We start from the raw sequence: 19,559 nt of genomic DNA on the forward strand, positions 1-19,559 counted from the left end.
ATTGTGATATGAATATCATTTCACTACTTAAGTAACTCTGTTTAAAGAAAATTCATACACTATAAAAGGTGATTAGTTGCATTACTTAAAAAAAAAAGTGAGTAAACCTGTCGCCCTGAAAGCATCAAGTTGACTTTACTTTAAAAAGCGAGTATGGGCTCTATTTTGACGGTCCATGCGCAGAGCGCAAAACGCAGGGCGCAAACGCTTTCAGGGCGTGTCAGGACGCATTTTTGCTAATTTAAGGGCGGGAAATCTGCCTTGCGCCGTGGCGCATGGTCTAAAAGGGTTGAGTTTAATTTCTTAATGAGTTATAGGTGTGTTTTGAGAATAAACCAATCAGAGTCTCATCTCCCATTCCCTTTAAGAGCCAGCTGCGTCGCGCCAAGAGCGCATTCACTATTTACAGGACGCAAAGTAAGTCTAAGTGGAAAAACTGAGCATTTCACAAGCAAACAGTTCACAGTTTATTAACAGAAAACTGTTAAACAGAGCATCTACTGCGTGAGAATGAGAGATAATGGATCACTTTCACTTTCGCTCTTGGATAGGGAAACCTTTACGCACAGACATCAATTAGTCTATAAATAAATACTTTTGTTTGTTAAGCGCAAATATTCATTTCAAAACTATTTTAAATTCAGTTCTAATTTCCAGCAAACGAATAAATGAACAATAATAACAAAGTGTGCTCAAAAACCTGAGTTATATCCTAAAACACATGCTGTGCCCCATATGGTCTAAAACCTGACAGGTGGGCAAATCTAAGCCTGTTTTAATAAAACAAATATAAATATGGATATAATAAATAATACGGCTAATAATAATAACATTATACAAAAGCAAATTGTTATGAATGAACTGAAAAAGCCTCCCGAGATGAAGAAGACATAAAAGCAGTGATTTTTCATATTTATGTAGGCTAGAAAATAATATGTTTTGTAATATTTTAATCCTTTATATTTATATCCTATATCTATTCTTATTATATCCTATATATATCCTTAATATTTAAATGTTTTCATATGTAAAGATATTTGCCTATTGCTCTCTTGTGTGTATTAAGCAGTGTGTAAGCGAGGCGCAACTCTGCGCTGGAGTTTAGACCGGGTTTGTTTTGGTCTGATGAAAAATCTATTATAGTTTCTTAAAATAGCGACGCACCAGCAGTCCACCTCAGAACGCCTTCCTTTTTAGACCAGAACGGCTATGTGTGCACAAATGAGCGCTAATGCATTTGCTATTTAAACAGCGTAGCGCAACGCCTCAAAACCACTCTTGCGCCAAGCTGAAACTACCAAAAGACTATTGCGCCGCGTCTTGCGCCACACTGCGCCGGGTGTATGATAGGGCCCTAAATCCGTTATAACTTGGAACAGTAATCTTTGGCTTTTTCAGGGTTAATTATTGTGATCTCCCGATTGCAACAGAGAAATACTGGGACATCTCTGTAGACTGATGGCATTTCATGCCGTTCAGCCTTATAAATCTTCAAATTAAAGCAAAATCAGCTGTTTTGTCATCATTTTAGACATTACGCAAGAGAATCATTCAAGTTCGACTCATCCTGTTGCCCTAAAAGCATTAAGTTGACTTTACTTTAAAAAGTGAGTAAATCTGTTATAACTTGGAACAGTTCACTTAATTTTTGTAATTATGCACAATACTCATTTGCTGAATCATTTTAAGGCAATAGGTTTACTCACTTTTTTTAAGCAAAGCAAACTAGATGCTTTTTCTATTGACCTTATTTTCCGCAGACGAGCAGGCGCTGCCATTTGAATCTTTTTGGCACGAGACTTCCGGTCTCATTCACTTCCATTCATTTTTAGACATTGAAAACTGCTCGTTTCGCTGTTTGATGTTGCAAACTGATATTTCCTTGTTATATTATGCTACTTGGTCTGTATAGTCATGCAAACATTTGTTTGTAGAGCAAGTAGTTTGACCGTTTTCTGCCATTTATTATTCCTAGTCATTTCTCCCATAGGCGACTGAAACGGAAGTTCTAAGACAATCGCGAAAACAGGCGCACTTCCGCATTTTAGAATAAGGTCAATATTGATTAAGGTAAGTTTTTGGCACATCTCCATAATTATACAAAAATGAAAGCACAGAAGAAAACAATAGAGCAAACATAAAAAATAAAAAAAGTGCTTAATGGTTCGAGTCCAAGCGCCCTATCATACACTAGGCATGGACAAAGAGCATAGAATCACCAAGAGGCGACACTCTAGTGCGATTTGAGAAACAGCCACTAGATGGCGCGGCGGCCATTTTAGAATAAAAACTCCAACAGAACAGCAGCATATTATAAGTCTGTAAAATAAAAGAATAAAAGTGCTGATGATTGTGATGGTAAGTGTTGTATTGTCGTCTTTCAGGTCGTATCTCAGCTTTAATGTGCTTTTTAAATAAATTAATTAAAAAAACAAAGCAGCTGCTCCCCATCACGACAGCAATAAGATCCAATGGGCAGTGACCGCTTTCCCTTCAAAATGGCGAAATCCGGGGCAATTTCACACAGCCGCCATTTTAAAGAACCAAAGCGAGGCTGCGGTGGGAAGAAACCCGAAAGTATAGGACCAGCACTGTAAACATTGCAGCAATATGCTGTGGACTACAAACCTCCAGCTGCTGCAGAGATTTCAAAGTGCAGAAATGGTGTAAACATGAGTTTGCAATGCAATGTAAGTGTTTGTTTGCTAGTTTCAGCTTGGCACAGGTATCGTTTCCACATTCTGTGCCATGTTGTTTAAATAGCAAATGCATACGTGCAATCATGGATGTGCTGGTTTGAATGCAGGGCTCGAAATAGCGACCATTTTGGTCGCATATGCGCCCGAAATTTAAGCTATGCGACCTCATAATATATATTGGGAGCATTCGTGCGACTGAATATTTAGGTTGGAGTGCGACCTGTTTTTTTTTTTTTTTTCTAAAAACGTGCTGAATAGCTCTTCCCTGACGCTATATTGGTTTATATTAGCTGTCAATCACTCAAGACTTTCCGCTGTCAGATGACAGGGAGGGAGCTTTTGGATGGCTCTGCAGCGAGCACCACTTGTGTGAGCTTTTGTGACCGCGGGGAATGCAAACTGCTGAAGAGTGAAAAGTACACTGAATCTCGATGCGTTGCATGCGCTGCGTGTTCAGCCAACACAATCTCACGGCAATTCGTAACTTTTTCATACGTTTCCTCGTGAGATCAGGCTGCAACAGCGCAAATGTCCGCTAAAACACCATCGCCAAAGAAGCTTGCCTTTACTGAGTTTAAACTGATGCGGGTTATAACAAGGAACAGTATTGCGACGGTGGTTATTGGGAGAATCCTGCTCTGCCCCCCTCATATTGGCTGACTCGCATGCTTTTTCACAAACACAGAAAAATGAAATTCAGCGCGTAACGAAGCTGAGCATTAAAACGACAAGAACCGAAACCAAAACTTTTAAAAGTGAGAATTTTTCTCCTTTCTTTTGTCCGTTCTTTCTTGAGGTGTATATTATTTTTCTATTTAATTATTGATGACTGCTTTGCACCTTTCAGCATCGAATCGAATGATTTATTATAATATTTTGTTTGTTTTGTAGCAGAAATAGGCCAGTATTTATTAAATTGACATGCATATAAAAACAGCAGTACAAAATAAATATTTCTTACTGCAATGCTTCATTTGTGTTTGATGCAAACCATCAATTTATTTTCCATAGAGTAACAGCAGGACTTTATATAGCAGATAACTTACATTAAAGCACATTCAAGCGGCGTGATGATGAGAAATATAATTCATTGTTAGTATTATTGTCATCATTAATCATTAATATTTTATAATTATTCAAAATTAATTTTGGAAATATTGCACAAATATTAAATCATCACAGCATTAGTTAGATAATTGTTTCTGGGTTTTGTTAGTCCCAAATGATGCTGTTTTCAAATACAATAAATCCCTTAATATACAACTTGTCAATATCATTAATTTTTGGTGGGTGCTCCTAAATTTTTTCTGGTGCTCCTAAATGTTTCAGGTTGGGAGCACCAGTGCTACCAAGTAAGAAAGTTAATTTCGAGCCCTGGAATGATTTGAGTGTTAAATTTGAGTGTTAAGATGCAACTGGAATAGACTAACTACTGACCAACTAGAAGAAAGTCTAAAGTCAATGGCGCAGAATTTTATGTTTAATATACAGATGCACTGAAATTAAAGTCTGGACCGAAACGGAAATTTCTGGAAGCTCGAGGCATCAGTGTTTGACATGCAGCAGAGATCTGAGAAGCGTGTACCGAGTCTGTTCTCCTGCGTGAGGTTCACCATACTGCCGTCCTCAGCCAGACCCTCCTGCAGGTTGCTCAGGATCTGTGAAAGGACAAGAGCATGAGTTTTACAGCGGCAATTACAGCTGCGCTAATTAAATGTGAGCAGTGTAATGCTGAGGTCACACCTTCTGACAGACGCTCTTTATTCTGTGGAGACGGTCCAGAGTTTCCTGAGGCTTCTGCAGGTACTGAGGGAGCTCGGCGTGCAGAAGACGCATGGAGAACGGCACCATTGAGCCTACACAGAACACGACAGACGGTCACACCTTAGTTGAAGGTACACCTTTATAATCATGACATGGCAAACGTCATTTTATGCATGCTTATGACAGCTGTCGTTAGGGCTGGGCGATATGGCACAAATGCAATCTCCATAATTATTTTCCATATACAGTTGAAGTCAGGATTATTCGCCCCTTGTTAATTTTTTTTCCCTTTATTTCTGTTTAATCGAGAGAAGATTTCTTCAGCACATTTCTAAACATAATAGTTTTAATAACTCATCCCTAATAACTGATTTATTTTATCTTTGCCATGATGACAGTACATAATATTTGACAAGACACTTCTATACAGCTTAAAGTGACATTTAAAGGCTTAACTAGGTTAATTAGGTTAACTAGGCAGGTTAGGGTAATTAGGCAAGTTATTGTAACGATGGTTTGTTCTGTAGACTATCAAAAAAAAAAAGCTTGATGAAGCTACTAATTTTGTCCCTAAAATGGTTTTTAAAAATTAAAAACTGCTTTTATTCTAGCCGAAATAAAACAAATAAGACTTTCTCCAGAAGAAAAAATATTATCAGACATACTGTGAAAATCTCCTTGCTCTGTTAAACATCATTTGGGAAATATTTAAAAAAGAAAAAAAAAATTAAAAGGGCGATTAATATTTCAGAATTCAACTGTATATTTGTTTATAAGTTGTTAATGTTTCCAGATTTAAAAGAGTACCCCAACAATGTCTGAAGCCACAAAAATTAGAGGGTCCGTTAACTAGCATAACATATTTTTGGCCAATACATTTTCGGTGATTCGCAACATCCCTAATATGATGAAGAGCCTTTATTTGTCACAACACTGTTACATGTAGCGAAATTGGACCCCTCCGACCATGCACAAACATCACACATGTCAGGGGAAGACAGGTCAGTCGAGGCGTAGCATATAAAAGGAGGTTAAAAAAAGCCCCACTCAGACTGTCCTTAAAGTAGGGCAATATCAACACATTTATAGATTGCCATTGGGGCACATTTCTGCCGTGTGATTGGCTCTTGGATCGATATAGAAAGTCCAGAGCTTATCATTGTTATTGACTTAAATGTTATTGCGATTCGATATAATATTGTTCATCAGCCCAGTCCTAGCTGTCGTTAAGTGTCATTCGCTTAGTTCTGACTTTTAAAATGTAAAGATGACATTGTTTGAGATGTCTTTGTTATGACAACTTGACATAACCATACCATACTCAATTCTAGTTCATTTATGTAGTTCTTTTCATAATAATTATTGTTGTTTCAACGGTGCTTGAAAAAACAAGCATATTATTGCATTACAAACAAATTTGGAAAAGGTAAGGTTATTAGTTACCATACCTTTATCAGTTACTAATAATCTTAACTAGTAACGAATAGCTTTTAATGGTTAAAGTTATTATATATAAACACAGTTAACCATCAGTTAAGTAGTATACAGGTGATGTATATGTGTTCATGGTCAATAAAGGGTATATCCTGTCTTAGTTATGACAACTTGACATTATCATACATAACAACATAACTTGTCATAAATCTGTCATAAACATGATTGTCATGAGGCCATTAATAATTGAGTCATGTGTTTTATAACAGTGTCATTAAGGCACATGGAGGACGGCACCATTGAGCCTGCACAGACCAAAACAGACGGTTACACTTAAGTTAAAGGGACATCTTTAAAATCATGACATGGCAAACGTCATTTTATGCATGCTTATGACAGCTGTCGTTAGGGCTGGGCGATATTGCAAAAATGCAATCTCCATAATTATTTGCCATATTGAACGATAACGACATATATTTGTATACAAGATGTTAGGGCTTCCACATTTAAAAGAGTACCCCAACAATGACTGAAGCCACAAAAATTAGAGGGTCCGTTAGATTTTCGGTGGTTCGCAACATCTCTAATATGATGAAGAGCCTTTATTTGTCGCAACACTGTTACATGTAGTGAAATTGGACAATTACACTCTTAAAAAAAAGATTCCTAAAGGTTCTATATAGAACCTTGGGGTTCTATACTTGGCCAGTAGAACCTTTTACCCAAAAAATGGTTCCATTTAGAACCCTTTGAGTGCAAAGAACCTTGGTGCTATAGTTTTTGATTCATAACATAATTATCTAGTAAAGATTATAAAATAATTATAAGCTATAACACAGAGAGACAAAGCTTTTTGAGTCAAACCTAATAAAATGAATGCTGTGGTCAAAAACTTTATCAGTGTACAGTATGATGGGATTTTTTTCATTCAGGTTTGCACATTAGCAAATAACTTATATTTTATATATACTTAATATTTAACATTTTTAACAAATTATTTTTTGAAATAAATAAAATATCCAGTTTATTTATTTAGACTGTGCAGTACCATGTTTTTATGATTTAATAATTTATTTAAAACTAATAATCATCGTCGTGGACAGGTGTTGAAGAGCCTCGAGAGTGATGGTTAATTTTTCGAAAGGAGAAGTCCACCACAGCTTCATCATTCACACAATATATATATATATACTTAAAGGTTTAATATTTCAAAATACATTTAGCCTGCATTTTGTGTCCTTTATAAATAACACCTGATCTTTCATCTATAGATTATTAAAATATGTTTGGCTTTAAAAGGTTTTAATAATATCCAGGGATGGACTGGCCATAGGGAGAACCGGGACCTTTCCCGGTGGCCTGATGGTCAATAATCTAGCCTGCCACCGTGACTCTGGCCTGCCACGTGTAAACAGAGCGCTGCACTGCTACCTAAATAAAGAACCCTTAAACGGTTTAAAATAGAACCATCTAACTTGAATTCGAAGAACCATTTGGGGTTCTATTTAATGAACCCTTAAAATGGTTCTATTATTATGGTTCCATATATGAGGCGCTTGATAGAACCATTTTTGGTTCGATATAGAACCGTTTCTTTTAAGAGTGTACAATCAATTACAATCAAGAATGTAAGGTTATTAGTTACCATACCTTTATTAGTTACTAATAACCAGGACCAGACGGAATTTGCGGACGTTTTTTGCTATTTCTGCTGAGAATTTTGGTAAAAATCTGCGGGTTTCTGCGGAATTATTTTGGGAGTATCCAGCGAAGTATCATAACTAAAACCTTAATATATGAAATAAAAAGTAATTAATTACTGAATAAAAACTGAATAAATTTAGATTTACACATTTACTCAAGTAAATAAACAGAATTAATAATAAGCTAAAAATCTGCAGAAATCTGCGCGTGCAGATTCCGTGTGGGCTTACTAATAACTTTAACTAGTAACTAATAGCTTTTAACTGTTTAAACATAATTAACCAGCAGTTATGCAGTATATGGGTGATGTCTATGTGTACACGTTCAATGAAGTGTATATCCTTCCCTAGTTATGACAACTTTATCAAGACAACATAACTTGTCATAAATCTGTCATAAACATGATTGTCATGAGGCCATTAATAATTGAGTCATGTGTTTTATAACAGTGTCACTGTCATATAATTGACTTTATAATAAATAATACAATAATCGTCATAGATAGGCCTAACTTATTAACAAACAACAATGGCACTAGCAATAACACAAAAAGATAAAGCACATGATTTAATCATTAGCATCTTAATAAATGTCGCAGTTTACTATTTAGTATGTAAATATATTTAAAAACGTAATTCATTTGCATAATCAAAAGACGAATATTCATCATCAGTCCTCCAGTTTTCATCATCAACCTTCAGAAGTCATTGTAATATGCTGATATGATGCTCGATTATTGCTGGATTATTGTTAATGGCTCGTAAAACTGTTAAAACATTTTTAGTGAATCTTTTATAACGTTCATTTGAATTAGAAATCGACTTAAACAGAATTAATAAACAAAATTCATGACTTAATAATGTCTCTGCCATCACTTCTGGACAACCGAATGAGTCCTTGATCAATTAATGTACTATTTCCTTTCTAGAAACACAAACAAACACTACAGCTTAGCACATGAGATGCGGTTTACATGCATTTACCTCGTCTTCCCGGGTAAACGGCGGGGTAATACTCATAGTAAAGGTTTGGATGATCCAGATCCCCGAACGGCTCCAGCTCCAGTTCAGCGTTCTGGAAGAGGCTGAGCTTCATCAGGAGAGACAGACGCACAAACCACAGCTGTGTAGAGAACAACACACACACACATTTCTTAATCTTTGCATTCATTTTTGCGTGGTACAAGCGCTGTGAGATGTCACAAGATGATGTTCTTGATGTGCATGTCTGAGTGTGTGTGTGTTTGTGTTATGCTCTGATATGGAAAGCCATGCAATTCTATAGGGGGTTCTTACTTTTTCACATGACTGTATGCCACTATAGAGGAGGATTTACTTACTGCTGTAGCTTTTCTGAGTGTGTTTGTGTGCATGTGCGTATTTGTGTGCATCTCAGTGTGTGCAAATGTGCGTGTCTGCGCGTGTGTGTGTCTCTGTTTGTCTCAGTGTGTGTATCTGAGTGTGGTTATCTGTGTGTTCATGTGTATGCATGTTAGTGTTTGTGTTAATGTGTGTGTGTGTCTCAGTGTGTGTGTGTCTGAGAGAGGGTATGCATGTCAGTGTTTGTGTTAATGTGTGTGTGTGTGTCTCAGTGTGTGTGTGTCTGAGAGAGGGTATGCGTGTCAGTGTTTGTGTCTGTATGTATTTGTGTGTGTCAGAGTTTGTGCGAGTGTGTGAGCATGCTTGTCTGTATGTGTGTGCGCGCCCGGCTTCAGCTGACCTGTAGTGAGTCAGTGGTGTGTGTGGTGTGCTGTCCGCTCTTGCCGTAGCCCTGTCCGTGAGCCGTCAGCAGTCGGCCCGTCAGGTCCACAGCCGCCCTCCAGTTCTTAGTGCTCTGGAAGACAAGAGGAGATTAAACAATACTAATGTTTATACACACACACACACACACACACACACACAGAAAGCCATCCGTCGTAACAACAACGAGCACTCGATTTGCAGCAGTGCTTCTCAAACACCACTTCTTACCCCCCGGGGCTATCTGTACTTTAGGGCAGAGTTATCAGTCATTTAGGGCGGGGCTATCCATTCTTTAGGGGGCGGAGCAAACAGTTCTTTAGATTGGAGCTTTCCATTCTTTAGGGCAAGGCTATGAGTGCTTTATGGAGGAGCTATCAGTCCTTTAGGGCAGGGTTATCAGTCCTTTAGGGTGGAGCTATCGGAGTGGGGCTATCAGTCCTTTAGGGATGAGCGATTAGTTCTTTAGGGCAGGGCTATCAGTCCTTTAGGGTGGAGCTATCAGTCATTTGGGGAGGAGCTATCAGTCCATTAGGGTGGGGCTATAGTCCTTTAGGACGGGGCTATCAGTCCTTTAGGATAGGAGCGATCAATGCTTTAAGGTGGGGCTATCAGTCTTGTAGGATGGGGCAATAAGTGCTTCAGGGTGGAGCTATCAGTCCTTTAGGGTGGAACTATGAGTTCTTTAGGGCAGGGCTATCAGTCCTTTAGGGTGGAGCTTTCAGTGCTTTAGGGTGGGACTATCAGTCCTTTAGGGTGAGACTATCCATTCTTTAGGGGCGGAGCTATAAGTCCTTTGAGGTGGGGCTATTAGTGCTTTAGGGTGGCACAATCCATTTTTTTAGGGCAGGGCTATTAGTCCTTTAGGGTGGAGCAATCAGTGCTTTACAGAGGGGCTATCCATTTTTTAGTGCGGAGCTATAGGTGCTTTACGCTGGGGCTTTCCATTCTTTAAGGTGATGCTATCAATGGTTTAGGGTGGGGCTATCAGCCATATAGGGCGGGTCTATCTGTCCATTAGGGCAGGACTATCAGTCCTTTAGGGCAGAGCAATCAGTGCTTTAAGGCGGGGTATCAGTCATTTAGGGCAGAACTATCAGTGCTTTAAGGCGGGGCTATTTGTCCTTTAGGGCGGGGCTATTTGTCCTTTAGGGCAGGGCTATCAGTCATTTAGGGCAGAGCTATCAGTGCTTTATTTGTACTTTAGGGCAGGGCTATCAGTGCTTTAGGGTGGGGCTATCCATGCTTTAGGGCGGGGCTATCTGTCCTTTAGGGCAGGGCTATCAGTGCTTTAGGATGGGGCTATCGAGGCATGTCTCGTTTTTGCCCTATTTTTGTCATTTCACCAATCTTCCTTCATTTTGTTAGCAACACCCATTTTTCAGTGATCCGATCGGTTCCTAAAGTATGAAATCATGCACTGCCTTCATTTTTTTCTCATTTCAGGACTGTTTCTTCTATCAAAGTCTGAGCATTTGAAGCCATTTATTGTCTGATGATGTCAGTTTGACGCTTCAGCCACACCCCTCTTACTGTTAACTGCTACAAAAGAATGATGTGCAAAAACAAAGGCCGGCCCCATTCCTAATTTTTTAGTAGGACGTACATCAACATACTAAAATAAAAGTCTCAGGAACTTCTGGTGATATTTTAGATGATGTTTTTTATTAAGTGTTTAACACAAACTCTTACATACACCACCATACACCACTGCGTGTTTTAATATTTCAGATGAATGGGGAATGTTTAGCACTGACAGACATGTGCTGGGATGCTATAGATGTGGTGATGCTTGCTATTTTTTTGTCCATTTCTTATCTTGAGTTGTCTCTTTCCCAATTTCCTCTACATTAGAGTCTCTGCTCTCTCTCTCTCATCTGTCAGAGACCCCAGAGCCTCTAAATCTTCATTAGAGCGGCAAATGAAGCCGAAAACCACTGGCAGGAAAACGGGCCAAAGCAGCAGCCGCCGCTGAGATAAAGCAGAACTGAAGTCAACGGCAGTGGAAATGAGGGTCCTTTCTGATGTACTGCACATTTGAGGACTCAAAGACAGCAGATTCTGCTCTTTTAAAGAGACGCTTCATGCAAAATCATCACCATTTACAATGTAGATATTCTGTTTTGCGATGTTCTGGTCACTCTTTTCCACACAATTACTGGACAACAAAGAGTACAGTTTTCATCCTTTAAAAGTTATATGACACCATAAACCACAGGTGTTAAACTCAGTTGCAAAAGGGCCGCAGCTCTGCACAGTTTAGTTCCAACCCTAATTAAACACACCTGATCAAACTAATTAAGTCCTTCAGGCTTGTTTGAAACCTACAGGTAAGTGTGTTGGAGCAGGGTTGGAACTAAACTATGCTGGGCTTCGGCCCTCCAGGAATTGAGTTTGACACCCCTGCCATAAACAAACAACCATGATTTGAAAGTCCCTTTGAAAAGTTTCTTTAGGTGTATCTTTAGGATATCTATAAGCTAGTGTGCACCAAAAGCAAAATTTGCATTTAGAAGATATAAACCCCGCCCCCCCTTCTTCTAATTTGATTTCATTGGATGTGCTTGAGCTTAACCATTCCCACTGGCAGAGCTGTGATCAAAGAGAACGCTATTTGTTTGAAGGGGAGGAGCTTCTCTATGTCCCGCCTACTCCATGGTTCACTTGAGATTACGTCAACAGGACATTCTCCCGAGTTTATCAACATTCTTAGGATTTATCTTCAATGCCTCCTCCTTCATCTTACCCCAGACATGCTCAATAATGTTCATGTCTGGTGACTGGGCTGGCCAATCCTGGAGCACTCTTTGCTTTCAGGAGCTTTGATGTGGAGGCTGGTGTATGAGAAGGAGCGCTATCCTGCTGGAGAATTGTCCCTCTCCTGTGGTTTGTAATGTAATGGACAGCACTAATGTCTTGATATCTCAGGCTGTTAATGTTGATCATCCACTCTGCAGATCTCTCGCACGCCCCTATACTGAATGTGACCCCAAACCATGATTTCTCCTTCACCAAACCTGACTGATTTCTGTGAGAATCTTGGCTCCATGAGGGTACCAGTAGGTCTTCTGCAGACTTTTGTCAGGTAGTTTACATCTGTGACAATGTTTAAATCATACTACGAGCGTACTAAATCATTAGCAACATTTATTTATCCATTAATAAATAAATCTATGCTAATCTTAAAAATCTCTTCCAGCTGAAAGTGTACATGAATCAGTGAAGAGTAAAAAAAAACGTTAGATTCTGTTGCTAAAACTCAATACCGAACAATTATTATGATAATAAATTAAAAAAGATTACACCGGGAACTTCATTAGTATTCCTCAAGCTTCCGCCAAAGTCACCTCTAAAGCCAGACATTCAATGAAAGTAAATTACAATCACCGCAGTGCTCCTTATACTGCTGTTTTACACTCACTGATTTTACTCCATGAATATTTGACGCATATTACTATTTATTTAATTTAACCTAAATATGGCCACAGCTTTGTAAAATAGCTGTTCGATGCTACTAACCCGAAGGTGCTATATTTTGCTGTCGGTTTGTTGTGAGTGAAGTGTGAGGAAAACTGGGTGAGGACTGATTCACAGCTTCACTACAAAAACACAAGACCATCATTTGAAGATAATCCAAAATGGGAACACAAATGTAAGAGCTTTGTAAAGCAAAAGAGGAAACCTGTCAATGAGCCAAGGGAACAGAAGAGAAATGCACAGGAAATACACACAAACGCACAAAGATGAAGAGCTAAAAAGGAATGTGCGAATTAAACAAACACTACACAGTTAAAGTCAGAATTATTAGGTCCCGTTTATTTTTAGTCCCAAATTTCTGTTTAACGGAAAGAAGATTTTGTCAGCACATTTCTAATGTCATAATAGTTTTAATAACACATTCCTAATAACTGATTTATTTTATCTCTGTCATGATGACAGTAAATATTATTAGACTAGATATTCTTCTATACAGCTTAAAGTGATATTTAAAGGCTTAACTAGGTTAATTACGTTAACTAGGCAGGTTTGGGTAATTAGGCAAGTTATTGTATAATGATGGTTTGTTCTGTAGACTATTGACAAAAATATATAGCTCAAAGGGGCTAATAATTTTGCCCTTAAAATGGTGTTTAAAACAATTAAAACTGCATTTATTCTAGCCTAAATAAAGCAAATAAGACTTTCTCCAGAAGAAAAAATATTATCAGACATACTGTGAAAAATGTTTCAATAGTAGTGCTAAAGTGCTGTAATGTACTGAAAAATTCACTGGTCATGTATATATATATATATATATATATATATATATATATATATATATATATACATATATATACATATATATATAGATATATATATATATATATATATATATATATATATATATATATATATATATATATATACATATATATATATACATATATATATACATATATATATACATATACATATATATACATGTATGTATGTATGTATATATATATATATATATATATATATATATATGTATATATATATATATATATATATATATATGTATATATATATATATATATATATATATATATATATATATATATATATATATATATATATATATATATATATATATATATATATACATGACCAGTAAATTTTTCAGTACATTACAGCACTTCAGCACTACTATTGAAACATTTGAGTGGTATAGATCAAAAGATTTTTTTGTGGCAAATTATTATTATTATTATTATTATTATTTTTGTTATCCTTGATTTTATTATTGACCATGTGCACATGACCATATGCAGTACGTGACTCCTATAAATCACACTGTAACAAGTCACCATCACTGTTTATAGTCACAGGGAATGCACAACACCTTAAATACACCTTAATAAACACAACAACAGGCATAGATTTAAATGTATTTCTCATCACTCACTCCAAGTGTTATACACTGTATAGAGCCGTGTCTGTGAAGACTTGACTATAAACAGAGGAATAATCCTGTGTGTGTGTGTGTGTGTGTGTGTGTCTCAGTAACTATAAACCTCACACAAATTTCTCTGCTCCAGAGCTTCTTGATCTGGTCTGTGAAGTCCAGGATCTGGGGATTAGAGCTCGTGCTTCCACTACAGGCGGCCTCAGTGCTAATGCTGGCCACACACACATGCGCGCATGCAGTGTATCCTTGTCTTTGGGTGAAGGACGTGGGCACAGCAGGCTATGCTGTGTCTCTGGCTTGTGCGTCTGTGTGTGAGTGTGTGCGTCTGTGTGTGTGTGTGTTGTTCGTGTTCAGAGGCAAATCAGTGAGGCAGTAATTCTGAACCCTTAGAGCTGCAGCTGGCACTCGGCATACGACACACACACACACATGCACACACAGCGCACATACTGTACTACACGATTGAATGCGAGGGGACTACAAAATAAATGAATAATTAATTATTGAATAAATATTTTTTAAATGATTATTTAAAATTTTAGAGAGGCATTAAAGGAATTATCCACCAAAAGACTCAGTTTACTAGTCTAGAGTTAAACAGGGAACCATTTTTGAATCCATTCATCTGCTTTTTTTGGTCTGACGGGTCATCTTTAGCTTAGCTTAGCATAATGAATTGAATCGGATTAGACCATTAGCATTTTGTAACTGTTCATTTTCCATCAGTATTACATGATGTGACTGCAGAAGACTCAAGCTTTAAATAGGAAAGTTATCAAAACTCTTTTCTGAATGTTTTTGAACTAAATGCTAATGGTCTAATCTGATTCAATTCATTAAGCTAAGCTAAAAGCCTGTAATGTAAACAAGAAATCAGCTGAATGGATTTAAAAATGGTCAACTGTTTTAACTAAAAAAAAAAACTGCTCAGAAACATTGCTTAGCTTAGCATAATGAATTGAATCATATAAGACCATTAGCATTTCGTAACTGTTCATTTTCCCTTAGTCGTATTACATAATGTGACTACAGAATACTTAAGCTTTAAACTCTTTTTCTGAGTTTTTATTGAAATGCTAATGGTCTAATCTGATTCAATTCATTAAGCTAAGCTAAGCTTAAAGTGACCCCAAAATGTGAACGAAATCAGCTGAATGGGTTCAAAAATGGTCAACTGTTTAACTTTAAAAAATAGCTTAAAATTAGCTTAGCTGAGCGTAATGAATTGAATCCGATTAGACCATTAGCATTTCGTAATTGTTCATTTTTTCATCTCTCTTATTACATGATGTGACTACAGAAGACTCAAGTTTTAAATAGGAAAATTATCAAAACGCTTTTTTTGAGTTTTTATTGAAATGCTAATGGTCTAATCTGATCCAATTCATTACGCTAAGCTAAGCTTAAAGTGACCCTAAAATGTAAACAAGAAATCGCCTGAATAGATTTAAAAATTGTCAACTGTTTAACTTTTTTAAAAAAATGCCTAGCTTAGCATGATGAATTGAATCGGATTAGACCATTAGCATTACATCATTGTTCATTTCTGTCTGTCTTATTACACAATGTATCTATAGAAAACTTGACCTTAAAATAGGAAAATTATCAAAACTCTTTTCTGAATGTTTTTGAACTGAATGCTAATGGTCTAATCCGATTCAATTCATTATGCTAAGCTAAGCTAAAAGTGACATTGAAATGTGAACAAGAAAACGGCTGAATGGATTCAAAAATGGTCAACTGTTTAACTCTAAGAGACTGTTTAAAAAAATAGCTTAGCTTAGCTTATCGAATTCAATTATATTAGACCATTAGCATGTATTATGCTATGTATTCATCTTTTTTTATAGATTATTTTGCCACATGGCTATTGGCTAACCAATTTTACCGGTAGGTATCACTAACATGCTGTTATTGCCATGGATTAGCATGTATATTTTTAGCACACTGCAGGCTAGCATTAGCAAGTTGTGTGTGTATATTTCAGGCTTGTATACCAATTAAGAAGTACCTAACAGGATTCTAGCCTGTTTACATGATCTGAGTTTGTTTTTGACAGTGATAAAATTAATCTTTGAAAAATGTACAGCATGAATTAATATGCTCTTAACACAGCATGTTTTTACATGGTGCAGATGTTTTTTTTAAACAATGTTTTATCACACTGCTAGTGTGGATTTATACTGTTACTTAGCATGTTTGCTAACATACACTACCTGACAAAGGTTTTGTCAAGGACCCCAGTTGTAAGAGCAACAAATAATAACTTGACTTCTAGTTGATCATGTGGAAAAGTGTCAGAAGGTGGATTCTTCTGCTGAATCATCGGTTGATCTGCATCCCAATCATCACCAATACTGCAGAAGACCTACTGGAACCAGCATGGAGCCAAGATTCTCATAGAAATCAGTCAAGTTTGGTGAAGGAGAAATCGTGGTTTGGGGTTCATTCAGTATGATCTGCAGATTGGATGATCAACATCAACAGCTTGAGGTATCAAGACATTTGTGCTGCCCATTACATTACAAACCACAGGAGAGGGACAATTCTCCAGCAGGACAGCGCTCCTTCTCATACTTCAGCCTCCACATCAAAGCTCCTGAAAGCAAAGAAGGGCAAGCAGCTCCAGGATTGGCCAGCCCAGTCACCAGACATGAACACTATTGAGGATGTCCGGGGTTAAGATGAAGGAGGAGGCGTTAAAGATGAACACAAAGAGTCTTGATGAGCTCTGGGAGTCCTGCTGAACGCTTTCTTCTTCATTCCAGATGACTTTATTAATCAGTGATTTGAGTCATGTCAGAGATGTATGGATGCAGTCCTCCAAGCTCATGATGGAGTCAGACACAATATTCATTCTGTCTCCACTGCAGCAGGACTTTATATTCTATACTGGACATTATTTCTGTTCAGTGATGAGACTTTAGTCTGAGTCAGATCTTACTGTCCTAATCAAATCATTAATAATCAAGGCATGATCAGATTTCATTGTGCTCAAATAAGCGTCATCTAGAGGCCTTTGCCTTTCATAGAAGCCACTTCCTAATACCAAATGATCAACTAGAAGTCAATTTATTAGTTGTTGTTCCTAAAACTTAGACAGGTGACAAGACTTTTGTCAGATAGTGTTCTTTAACACTAGACACAAAGAACAAATATGACCGGCTACTCACTATTAGCCTCTTGAGACCCAAGAAGTTTTGCTCCACAGAGTTAGCCGAGAGCACCTGCCTCTTCATCGCTGCCTGCTCGCCTAGAAAACGCTGCATGAGATCTTTCACTGCGTCACCCTGTGAATCAGAAACAGCACAAATACATTCATTTTATTGTCGGCTTAGTCCCTTTATTAATCAGGGGTCGCCACAGCGGAATGAACCACCAACTTATCCAGCATACAGTATGTTTTACTCAGCGGATGCCCTTCCAGCTGCAACCCAACACTGGGAAACACCCATACATTATCATTCACACACATACACTACGGCGGATCAAGTTTATTCAAGTCACCTATAGTGCATGTGTTTGGACTGTGGGGGAAACCGGAGCACCCGGAGGAAACACATGTTAACACGGGGGGAACGTGCAAACTCCATACAGAAATGCCAACTGACCAAGCCAAGGCTCGAATCAGCGACCCTCTTGCTGTGAGGTGACAGTGATACTCACTACATCACAAATATATTTGACTTCTAATTCCAGTGCATTAATACATTAAGCTAGCATTAACCAACATTATGATTCACTCTGTCTTAGGGCTCTGTTTTGACAGTCCATACGCAGAGCGCAAAACGCAGGGCGCAAACGCTGTCAGGGCGTGTCAGGACGCATTTTTGCTAATTTAAGGACGGGAAAATCTGCTTTGCGCCGTGGCGCATGGTCTAAAAGGGTTGAGTTTATTTTCTTAATGAGTTATAGGTGTGTTTTGAGAATAAACCAATCAGAGTCTCATCTCCCATTCCCTTTAAGAGTCATCTGCGTCGTGCCATAAGCGCATTTTGACGTAAAGTAACTTCACTTTCGCTTTTGCTCTCGTGGATAGGGAAACCTTACCGCACAGACATCAATTAGCCTATAAATAATTAATTTCCTTTGTTAAGCGCAAAGATTTGTTTCAAAACTATTTCTAAATTCAGTTCTAATTTCCAGCAAACGAATAAATAAACAATAATAACAAAATGTGCTCAAAATACTGAGTTATATCCTAAAACACATGCTGTGCCCCATATGGTCTAAAACCTGACAGGTGTACAAATCTAAGCTTGTTTTTAATAAAACAAATATAAATATGGATATAATAAAAAATAATGCTAATAATAATAACATTATACAAAAGCAAATTGTTATGAATGAACTGAAAAAGCCTCCCGAGATGAAGAAAGTATGAAGGCAGTGGTTTTTAAATCTTCATGTAGGCTAGAAATTAATATGTTGTGTAAATGTGATATTTTAATCCTTTATATTTATATTCTATATATATCCTTATTATATAAATCCTTAATATACTATATATTTTTCATATGCAAAGATATTTGCGTATTGCTCTGCATCTTGTTTGTAGTGTGTAAGCCAGGTGCACTTTGCGCCAGACAATAGACCGACTTTGTTCTGGTCTAAAGATCAGACTATTTACAGTTTCTCAAAATAGCAACGCGCCAAAACACGCCTGCTTTGTTAGACCAGAACGCCCATGGGCGCACATATGAGCGCAAATGCATTTGCTATTTAAACAGTGTGGCGCAACACCTCAAAATGACCCTTGCGCCGAGATTACAGTAGCAAAAGACTATTGCGACGCGTCTTGCGCCACATTGCGCCGGGTGTATGATAGGGCCCTTAAGGCTGATTTATACTCTTGCGTCAATCACCGGCGTATGCCACAGCGCTGACGCATAGCCCTTCGCCGTGGCCGTCGCCGTCACTGACGTGCACCTCTCAAAAATTGTAACTACACGTCGCAACGACGCGTAGCATAAGCTCTGTGATTGGTCGGCTTGGTAGCGCTGACGAGTCTGGGTGGGACCGAGAGCCGCCGAATGGCGCGAGCGATTGTTTACAAGTGTGGAGTCCCGTGAAGGAGCTCCGGATGGAAAGTTTTGTTTTGTGTTTACCTCATAGTTAAAGTTGTTGCACGTCCGCCGGTTCCTGCCTCAAAATGAGCGAGTTTGAGCCACTTGTACATCCCGGGAGTGTTCAGGAAAAGCAAAACAAAAGCGAAGAAACACGACACAGAGGAACATTTACACCTCACTGCCAACTAGCGTTTCGGAAGTGTTAATGCAGACCAACAGA

At 37.9% G+C, this 19,559-nt stretch overlaps 1 protein-coding gene across 4 annotated transcripts in view; it reads right to left on the minus strand.

The window, feature by feature from the left end:
• Positions 1-19,559, minus strand: part of trappc12 (trafficking protein particle complex subunit 12) — a 31,366-nt gene that overhangs the window by 5,503 nt on the left and 6,304 nt on the right. For all 4 annotated transcript variants that reach the window (XR_012392844.1, XM_005169884.6, XM_068214463.2 and 1 more), the window contains 5 exon segments: positions 17,444-17,560; positions 9,321-9,434; positions 8,585-8,723; positions 4,443-4,555; positions 4,285-4,357 (listed from right to left, as the gene is read on the minus strand). Coding sequence is in view for 3 of the 4 variants with exons in the window: in XM_005169884.6 (XP_005169941.2) it covers positions 4,285-4,357; positions 4,443-4,555; positions 8,585-8,723; positions 9,321-9,434; positions 17,444-17,560 (556 nt within the window). In the remaining variant the exon portion in view is untranslated.

Source organism: Danio rerio, chromosome 17 (genome assembly GCF_049306965.1).
Source record: "Danio rerio strain Tuebingen ecotype United States chromosome 17, GRCz12tu, whole genome shotgun sequence".
NCBI lineage: Eukaryota > Metazoa > Chordata > Actinopteri > Cypriniformes > Danionidae > Danio > Danio rerio.